The sequence below is a fragment of the Chaetura pelagica genome, unplaced genomic scaffold (assembly GCF_000747805.2).
Source record: "Chaetura pelagica isolate M959 unplaced genomic scaffold, ChaPel_1.0 scaffold356, whole genome shotgun sequence".
Classification (NCBI taxonomy): Eukaryota; Metazoa; Chordata; class Aves; order Apodiformes; family Apodidae; genus Chaetura; species Chaetura pelagica.
In genome coordinates, this window is record NW_009953964.1 from 5209328 (window position 1) to 5219183 (window position 9856).

Consider the following 9856-nt stretch of genomic DNA (forward strand, 5'->3'; position numbering starts at 1 on the left):
CAGCAGGAAGAGAAGAGGCAAAAAGCAGAGCGGCTGCACCAGCAGCAGAAGCACGAGACGCAGATGAAGGACATGCTGGCCCAGTGCGAGAGCAACACGAATGAGCTCCAGCAGCTGCAGGTACCCATTCCTTGTGGCTTGGTCTCTTGGAACTTCCTGTGCACTCTTTCTTCTGCAGTCCAAGGAGCACGTTGTAAGAAGGCTGCAGAGGACTATCAGTGAAGTAGAACTGATGTCCCCATGATCTGCCTTGGGAGATTTTTGTGGCTGTGTGTAAACGTGCCCTGGAGCTCAGAGCTCTGAATGCTTCTGGCTAATGCCAGTCCTGTTTGACCACTGGTTTTACAGTCCCAGCTGCTTAATGGGTGCTCTGTTTTGTGATCTGTGTTTAGAATGAAAAATGCCACCTCTTGATTGAGCATGAAACCCAGAAGCTCAAGTCCCTGGATGAGAACCACAACCAGCACATGAAGGAGTGGCGGGACAAGCTGAGGCCACGGAAGAAGGTAGTGCCTCCTCAGTGTGAGCAGGTTGTCCTGCTTGGCTAGTTGCAGGGGACAGTGCCCCTACATACCGTACAATCTCAAATACATCTCTTCTGTGTGTTCTCTTCTGCTTAAGGCCCTGGAGGATGAGCTGAACCAGAAGAAGCGTGAGCAGGAGATGTTCTTCAAGCTGAGTGAGGAGTCAGATGGACAGACCCCAGCAACCCCAACCAAACATGCCAAGTTTGTCCCCTTCAGCTCCACAGAGAACTTGTAACACCCCACAGCTGGCAGGCCACCAGCTGATACTTGCTGTGACCTCCTGGGCTGCAGGTGGGCCACTTGGACTTGGAAAACCTCTTGGCAGCCTCTTCTCACAGCAGCACCCTCCTGTCCCCTCACCCTGTCTGGGATAAACGTGGCTCCTACACTGGGGGACACTGACTGGAAGTTTTGGTGGCTTTTCCAGGAGCTGGCTGGCTCAGCACAGCTCCAGCCTGGGAATTCAGGCAGGCCCCTTGCTGTGATTGTACTTGCACTGCTAGCTAGGTGTGTTGCCTTCACGTGAGCCTGGTGCTCACCAGGCTTGTCACCTCAGACTGAAACAATAACTGCTCCAAAAGGAAGGAACAGGTGATGGCTCCTGCCTTCTGCACAGGGGTTTTCAGCTTCTCTTTCCACTGTGGCTGCTCTTATTCCCAGTCCCCTGAAAGGCCAATCTGGGGCAGAGCAGCTTTGACAGTGCCTTATGTTAACCTCGGCCTTGTAGCACCCCAACACTTGCCTTAGATTTATTTCTATCTACTGCGGTCCCTTTCTGCTCAAAGTAGTGACAGCAATTTGGACTAATTTTTTTTGTCTTTGAGGTGGGAGGATTGTCTTCTTTTCTTTCCCCTTCCTCCCCATACTGACTATGCAGAAATGGGACCCGCTGAACGTCCTTCCAAAGATGCTTCTGCTTCTTTGTTTGCCGTGGTTGCTCACACCACATTCCCTCTGGCACTTACGCAACACTATCTTATGAGAGACTGGGCTATGGCATAATTAAGCTGTTCAGCTGGCTGCAGGGATTTCTCTCTTAAAGAAGTGGATGTGCATGTGCAGAGAGGGAGGTTGGTAATGGTGCTCAGTCCTGCAGTAACACAGTGAGGTATTGGTCACAGTTGTGTGCCTTTGTTAGGACAAGTGACGGGCAGAAGGATGTTATTGCCAGAGTTCTCATGATCCACACATGTGCTTGAGGTGTTTTTTTAAATGTTACAGATGTGTTGGCCATGTGGGTCAGCCAGCCTGGCCACTCTGCAGCCAGGGTTATGGGCTGCAAAGCATCATTTGGAAAGAACAAAGGAGTCTTGAAACAAGGGACGCAAGGGAAAAGGAAATACAAAGACAGGTCACAGTGGTTTGTTACTCTCAGCATTGCTTTCTCCACTGGTGTCACATCATTGTTATTATGTTTCTTGGATTATTCTCCTGGCACTCACCTTGGAGTCACTGCAGAGTGGCAGAGCAGCTGCAGGTCCAGCCCTCTGTCCTTTCTGCTCCGTGGCAGGGCATTTTGGCTGGGCTGCCTTCCTCCTCCTGAACGAGGCAGTGCTTGGCTGAGCTGCTAGGTAGGACCCAGAGCACACACCTGGGTGGGGGGACAGAGACCTCACTGGGCAGCACCTTCTTCTTTACACAACCAAAAGGTGTAAGGTAGGACTTCAGTTTTTCTCTCAGCTGATCTCTGAACAACATTGTTTGCTTAGGCAAGAAAAAATGTTTCTGCTTAAAAAAAAATATTGTTATTTTAAAGACTCATATTGATTTAGAGAAACACTGGCATTTCAGGAAAAGGTGGTATGTGGTGTGCTACATTTCTAGGTACCTAACTGAAGGAGTCAACCCCCAGGTCTTTAACACCTACCTATGTATAAGCTTCCTGCAAACTAGCAAGGCTACATCCACTTGGCCCTCTCAAGTTTCTTATGAATCCACACCATTAATGTCTCTATTAATAAACATGGCCTGGATAGACACCTAAGGGCTGGGACCCTTTACAAACAGACTGCATAGCAGCTTTTCAGTACAGGCCTGTCCTCCTACGAGGACTGCCCGTCCCATCTCCAAAAGCATTGCCTGTGCCTTTCAGATGACAGCACCAGGTGGGGGGGCTGATGTAAAAGTCAATGAATGCAAAGAGTTGTTTCTGAACCAGGACTATGTGGTGGTTTGAGACTTTTAATTGCACTAGAAATGTGTTAAAGCAGCCTCAGCAGTTTTGTTCCTGGTCCCATGGTAGTCAGGTTGGACATACACATAAGAAATGGTTGTTGCCACAGAAACCAGTACCTGGTGCCTGTCCTTCCTGTGTTACATGTGGCTTGCAGAAAGGTGTCCTGCAGCAATACTGTTCAGAACATGAGGAAGTCATGAGGAAGGAGACTACTCCTGGGGGCTTTTAAAGAGCTGATGTGATGCCCTCATGGTAAACCCGTTGTCCCCTTTCTCCAGACTAGCTTACTTGCAGCCTGGAGCTAGTGACATAGTTTTGCTTTTGCTAACAGAAGGTGGGAATGGTTTTGTCCCCTGCCCTTTCCCTATTCTCTGTTCCCTTTTTGGGTATGACAGAGCTCTAGTACTATGTCCCTCTCCCAGAAGAGGGCAGGGGAGCACATCTTCTGATTGTCATGTTTACAGGGTGGTTATTTCCTCCCCCCCCCTTTCAGAAGACAATGTTTTGTTGTTTGCTATTCAGAAGGAACCATGAATAAACCAAACTTGTTTTCCAGGGAAAAGGGGATGCCATTTTTTTGAAATGTGGCTTTGAACAAAAAGGGTTTTTTTAATATTTTGTAAATTGTCTTCAGTGGGGCCACTGCTATGATGTAAAGACCCTTATAATAAAGTAACAGACTGAGAAACCTGGGCATGTGTCTGATTTCCTGCCTCATCACCAGCTGTGGCCTCAGACCAGCTTTGCTTCTAAGTCTGGGTTTTGCTGACTTACAGGAAACCTCTCGAGCCACTTCTGGCATGTGAACCTTGCAAGGCTGAACTTCCAGTTCTTTAAAATACAGCTGATTGCTTCAGAAACACTTCTGCTGGGTGCTCTGCAGCTCGGGGGCTGTAACAGGTTTGCTATGAAACTCCGGTAGATCTTGGTGAGGCAGCATTTCCCTCAATGGCTTTATTGAGTGTTAAAATAGTGCTCGGGTGACCCTGCTTGGTGAAGGGGAAGTATTGCAGCCTGTCCTCTGAAGAGTGCAAAGCACTTCTGCGTGCCTTTTTCTTCCTTTTATTTATTTATTTTATTTATTTATTTATTTATTTTAAAGTAGCTTGCCTAGCTTTAACACATTTCAGATAAATCTTTGCTTTGTTGGGACAAGGAGGTCCTATGGCTGTCTTCTCCCACTCGGCCCTTGGCTGAAGAGCCCTTGGATCCTGGGAATACCCTATGAGGCAAAGGTAAAGATAACATCTTGCCCTGTCAGTGCATTTGGAGACCTCTGCTCACTCTGCTCCCCACAGCTTTGTAACCACCCACAGGGCCTGCATGGTGTTTGTTTTGTGCGTGGAGATTTTAACCTGCAGGTTTACTTATGATTTCTTTCACCCAGGTGCCCTGTGCCAAGCATCCATGGTGTGCCAGGGCAGTTTTGACACGAGGTGGTGGAACTGGTGTGGATTTCCCCTCATTTTTGGAAGGTTGCTCCAGAGCCTGCCAACTTCTACCTTGGGTTTCATGCTGGAAATGACCTTGCTACCAGAGTCCACCCTGCTTAGGTAATATTGCAGGCTGTGAGGTCAGACATGAGGTGCTGAAAGGGAGGGGGAGTTGTTACTGTAAGTGGTTGCTGCTGCAGTTTTAAATAGGCAGCATTGTGGGAAGGACAAGAGCAAAGCATGAGGGGGCCTGTCTCCTTGCTCCAAGAGATAGCAAGAAATTAAGGAGCAGAGAACACTTAATTAGCCATCTCCATCGTTAACATGTACCAGGATTGCACTGTCTCCTGGGACACACTGGTCAAAAATGGCCTCACTTAACATACTCTGGTGAAGTAGAGCATCTCATGGGAGTATTTAACTTCATCTGCATGTCCTTGTCAGTGCATGGGGGCAGCTACAACTGTGAGGATACTTGCATTGATAAATGCAAGTGGAAAGTACTGTGCATTCCAAAAATAACTGTTATCTACCATTCTGCCCTGATACAATGCTGAAAACAGAGCAAAAGTAACAATCTTTCTTAATTTTAAAAAATGGAGGTGACAGTCCTGACACATCAGTGGTGCTGCAGCAGCTGTGGCATTCTCAGCTCTCCTCATTAGCTCCTCTGTGCTGGGCCCTGAGCTCCCCAAGGCTGCCCAAAGGCTTTTGGAGCATTTGTGCTATGATGGGTACGATGAAACTCTCTGGGGGAAGAAAAAGCTGGGCAGGCAGGGACAGTGGTGGAGCTGGGGCTTGTGCCTGGCTGCCTTCCCCTTGTGGCTGCATCTGCTCTCCCTCCCTGGCTGCAGGAGAGCCCGAGGTGAGCGCTGCTGGGGGCACTGCCAAAAGTCATCTGCAACCCGTTAAGGCAAACGCTGCTGCACGTTCTCCCGCTGCACTGGCTCCTGGTTTAGTTCTCCAAATGCCAAACTTCCCAGGGCTGGAGCCAACCCACTCCAGAGGCTGGTGGCTCTGCCTCGCTGCTGGGGCTGGTTGTTACCCCTCTGGCAGACGGGATGGGGCTGGGTGGCAGGGACAGGTCGCCCTGGCATCCCACCCGCCCTCACAGGAACCCACCGGGACTCCCTTGGAGCGGGTTTTCAGGCTTGCAAGGGCTGCAGAGGCGATGTTTGCTCTTCTGTCTCTCGTTCACTAGAGGGCTCGCACAGCGAAGCACCGGCCCTGGGCTCCGGCACCAGCGCGGAGCCCGAGCTGAGCTGGTCCCTGGTGCCGAGATGTTTGTTCACTCCTTTCCCGCAGCCGCCCTTCGCTAAGGGACACTTTTCACCAGCGCTCTGCTTCTCCTCAGTGCTTCGGTGCTTTGTGTCCCCCTCCAGCTTTGTCCCTCAGGAGGTCCCCAGGGCTCCCCACCAGCACACGGGTGCCAGGACTGACACCCCCTCTTTGAAATCTCAGCATCTCCCCCGCGGGGCTGCCTCTCCCTGCTGCCAGGCTGACTGCCACCCGTGTCATCCACACCACACGGCTAAAACCAGCCAGACTGCCATCGAAGCAGGAGAAAACTGTTCCCAGTTGGTGGCTAAGGATCAGTGCCATCCAGCCCCGGGAATGTGGTGGGTAACACTGCTCTGCAGCTGCATGGATTTGCCCTTTGTTGTAGCAGGCACATCATTTTTGACCAGTCCTTGTGAAGATGGATGCATTTGTCCTGTACACAGAGGAGGACTGGGAACATTCAGACACCTGGCACACATTCCTGACTCTTAAATTAATAAGCAAGCAGCCAGAGTGGACTCTCCATGCCAGAATGACTGCAGGTAGTGTTTCCCTGCAAGTCAGGGCTGAGGATGGGGCAGTGATTTTCATTCTTTGACAGACTGCAGGGATGGTCCAGCTGTGCCCAAACAGCTGGAGCCTGCTTACAAGGGGAAACCCAAACATCTGAGTTGATGGCTGGCTTTTTAGAATCCATTTTCCCTCTCGCTTTAAATTGCTTGGCTGATCCTGACAGAGAGAAGGGAGAGTGCACATGGATCAAGGAGATCTTGACTCTTAGTAGGTGGCAAGCTTTCCTATGTAGTTATTTTGTTTGGCTCAGCAATATTTTAACCTTTGGTTAGGGCAGCAGGAGATGACTTGTTTATTCCAAAACTCCCCTCAGTTGCACCTGTAACCTTGTACCATCAAACCTCATCGTAGGAAGTGCTGCTGCCAGATCTCTGCTGCTCCTGCAGCTGCACCACCAGAGGTGTGGACCAAACATGGGACTCCCAGGTCAATCACAAACCCCTCATTTGGGCTCCCTTAGCAAATGTTTGGCAATTTCCTTCATCCATTACCAAGGCACAGTAAGGTGCAAGCCAGGTTGTACAGCTCCACAGCTGGCTTCCCTGCCTGCCTTCCCTGGGAGGCCATCAGGTCAGTGTACAAAGCCACGCTCTACTTGTCTCAACAGCTCTCATCAGACTTGTTAATTAAACATGGGAGCCATTTAGCAGGGTTAGCTTCGATTATCTCCAGCCTCTGCTTTTTGCTGGGTGCTCATAAGCTGCCAGGCAGCAGACAGTGCCTGGTGCTGCCAGGGTCCAGGAGCGATGGAGTCACTTCAGCAGGTGAGGGTGCTGGGGAAGTGATGTCGATGCTTAAGCGCTTCCACCTCATTATGTGCAGTCTTTTGGCTCTCTGCCAGCATTTGTAGGCCTGGAGTGGGTTTGCACTGGAAGACATGGATAAAATAACCCTCTGTATGTAGCAAGCTGGCTGTCTGATACATGATTTATACCAGATAGAGAGGAACAGCCTGACAGCCTGGCAGCAAATGGCAGTCATGGGCTGCATCCAGGACATTACAGAAAGGAGCTGGAAGGGTGAAGGCAGGAAACCAGGGTTTGGCCCCTGGAGCAGGTCAGTTCAAGGTATTGGGAGAGCTCATTCATATATTCGCCTTCTGTTTTCCATGCCATACATGTAGGGACCTGGTGGCACAGGCAAATTGATTTATCAGCAGGGGAATGCCCAAAGGTCTCGTGTACCCCTGAGAAGGAGAGGTGGGCACAAAGCTTCCCCAAGCAAAGCACTGTCTGTGTCCCTCTGGGCTGCTTCAAGCTTGGCAGTGAGATGTCCTTCATGGTGTCACAGTGTGGTGTTCATTCTGTCTCTTGTGGGTTTCCAGCAGTGACGGTAGATCCAGGATTAAAGGAAAGGGCATGAAGGTTGCTGATGAAGGTGCAGGGCAGCACAGAGCCCTGCAGTGGCTGGGGATGGCCCTGCAGAGTGGGAGTGCAGGGACTGGGCATTGTGGCTGTGAAAATGGCAAAACTTGTGTCCCCCCACCAAATCCACCATCTGCCTCCATACTAAATTGACAGTTGGGAGTAAAGATTCCATTCCCTCAAGTCTGGGGCCACTATGAGATGACAGAAACATGCGCAGTGATGAGGGTCTTTTCAGAGCCATCTCACAGACTTCTTTCTTCTCACAAGCTGCTGCTGGTCCTCACTCTGCTGGCCATCAGAACAGCTCCTCCACCCTGCCGGCGTGCTGTGGGACAGGGGTGCTGCAGCTGGTGGCACATGGGACTCTAGCTGTTCATAGGTTACTTGCCCAGCACCCCTGCTGTCCTACCCCATCTCCCTGAGCTGCAGCTATCACTGCTTTTAAAGCTAGACCAAATAACTCTGACAAGAAAACACAGTTCAGCCTCTTCATGGATGCTGTACTTGAAGGTCAAAATGCTCTCTGAATCGCATGTTCTTGATTTGCTCTTCCCAGGTGGGTTTTTAAATTAACTTTTTCCCTGCAGACTGATCGTAGGGTTCATGGGTAGTGAGTCCAAGGTGTCTTGATGGTGGGCTTTGTGTTAATGTACAGATTGACTGGGCAGCAAGATGATCAATCTGGCTAAGTTGCTTTTGGTGCATGAGGGATGTAGGGACAGTCTGTGCACTCCATTAAAACCAAACAGACTGCATCAGAGCAGCTCTGCATACAGGTGACCAGAGTCCCAAGCACAGTCTCCTCCTCAGGTGCCTGGCAGTCCCTCAGTCTCTGCTAGGTGGAACAAACCAGAACCCAAAGCAAGAGAGACAACTGCAGCCATAGCATTTGTTGCCTCACTTAGTTTCCTTCACCTTGCGATTTATCATCTACTGCATTTTGTTTAGTGTGTTTCTGTGTTTCTTTTTGTAGTTCACATATCCAGTTACATGCTTCTGTTATGCCTGTGATCCCCTTGCCTGGCCTTTCAGTCCTCAGCTCTTCAGGTTACATCCCTCCCTGTGTTGCACAGTTGCAGTGCCCTCAGCTGCTCTCTACCTTGGTTTCTCCTTTCAGGTTGTGAAGATCAATTATTGTTTCATTCCTCTCTTAATCCACATTCTCCAGTGGTGCATATCTCCTCAATGTACATTTCTCTTACCAACATGATGCACAGCTGCTTTGGATGTTTTTCTGACCACCCTTTGGAAGATTCATCCATTTTTCAGGGCTTTTAAAACCAGTAACATTCTATTTGCCCAATCCTGAGCACTCCACACAAGGTCAAAAGCTGCAGTTCTGCTGCCTGTTGTTGTTTTCCCAGGCTTTGACCCTTGATTAGCACTTCCAGGTCCAGCTCTATTGTCCCTCACCAATGTCAGGGCTTTCCTGGTGGGACAAGAAAGGGAGGGCTCTCAGGACCTCTCCTTGGCCTCTTACCTTCAACACAGGTCTGTCCAAGGAGTGAGAACAGGGCCAAGGCCAGGAGGGGAGTGATGTGCAGCTGGTTCACAAGTAAACCAGTCTCTGTGGTGGCATGACAGCAGGTCTCAGGGAGGTCACTGGTAACATGGTATCCCTTTCAGACAACCCAGCATCCTTCCTGTAGCCATTTTTGCAGGGGCACAATGGTCTTGGGCTTAGCTGAGGGGGAGAATGATGAAGATGAGCCCTTTGGGAGGGCAAGGGCAGCAATAAAGCCCTGGCAACCTGCCTGAGCCTCCATAGTTCTCTGGAGTGGTCATAACAAAGTTAACAGTATAAAAAGGAGCCACATGTAAGGAGCTGTTAAGGAGTGAGATGAGTTGTTTATGATTAAATTAAATTCATATGAAAACTAATGACCTGCCAGTGTGAGCCTTGAGTAACTTTATAATGTAATTAAAAGCCCAATGGGGAAGAGAGCTGTGGTTTCACCACGTGCTGAGGAGCTGCTGGGGAGACGGAGGTCGCGGGTGGCACTGATGGAGAGGAGTGCCCAGGCTCTGCCTTGTCTCCTCTGCTGCCCCAGGGGCAGGGCTGGGCACAGAGCCGGGCACGGGGGCTGGGCTGCCAGAGCTGAGGGGCTGCCAGGGCTGAGGGGCTCCCAGAGCTGAGGGGCTCCCAGGGCTGAGGGGCTGCCAGGGCTGAGGGGCTGCCAGGGCTGAGGGGCTGCCAGGGCTGGGCGGCTGCCAGGGCTGAGGGGCTGCCAGGGCTGAGGGGCTGCCAGGGCTGGGCGGGTTGTCCTGGGTGAGGCAGCTCTGGTGACCTGACCACACCAACAACCCACGGAGCCGCCTCTTCCTAATAAATTAATTCCTCAGGTCCTTCAGGGGTACAGCTGTCAGTAACCGGGTCAGCCTGGGGGGCTGCTGTTCCGAGACAAGCGCAGGGAGAAGGCTCAGACCCTGGTGACGGAGCCCACGCACGGGCTCCCGAGCCGAGCCAGACACGCAAGCCCCGCACAGCCTCCCCGCCCA

The 9856-nt window shown here is 50.9% G+C and overlaps 2 protein-coding genes across 2 annotated transcripts in view; both read left to right on the plus strand.

Annotated features, from left to right (window-relative positions):
* STK10 (serine/threonine kinase 10) overlaps nt 1-762 on the plus strand; it is a 50659-nt gene extending 49897 nt beyond the window's left edge. Inside the window, 3 exon segments of the mRNA XM_010002073.1 lie at nt 4-120; nt 393-506; nt 622-762. Coding sequence (XP_010000375.1) covers nt 4-120; nt 393-506; nt 622-762 — 372 coding nt within the window.
* Nucleotides 763-6736: 5974 nt separating this feature from the next.
* SH3PXD2B (SH3 and PX domains 2B) overlaps nt 6737-9856 on the plus strand; it is a 79833-nt gene continuing 76713 nt past the window's right edge. Inside the window, exon 1 of the mRNA XM_010002074.1 lies at nt 6737-6754. Within this exon, the coding sequence (XP_010000376.1) occupies nt 6737-6754 (18 nt within the window). The remainder of the gene's footprint in view (nt 6755-9856) is intronic.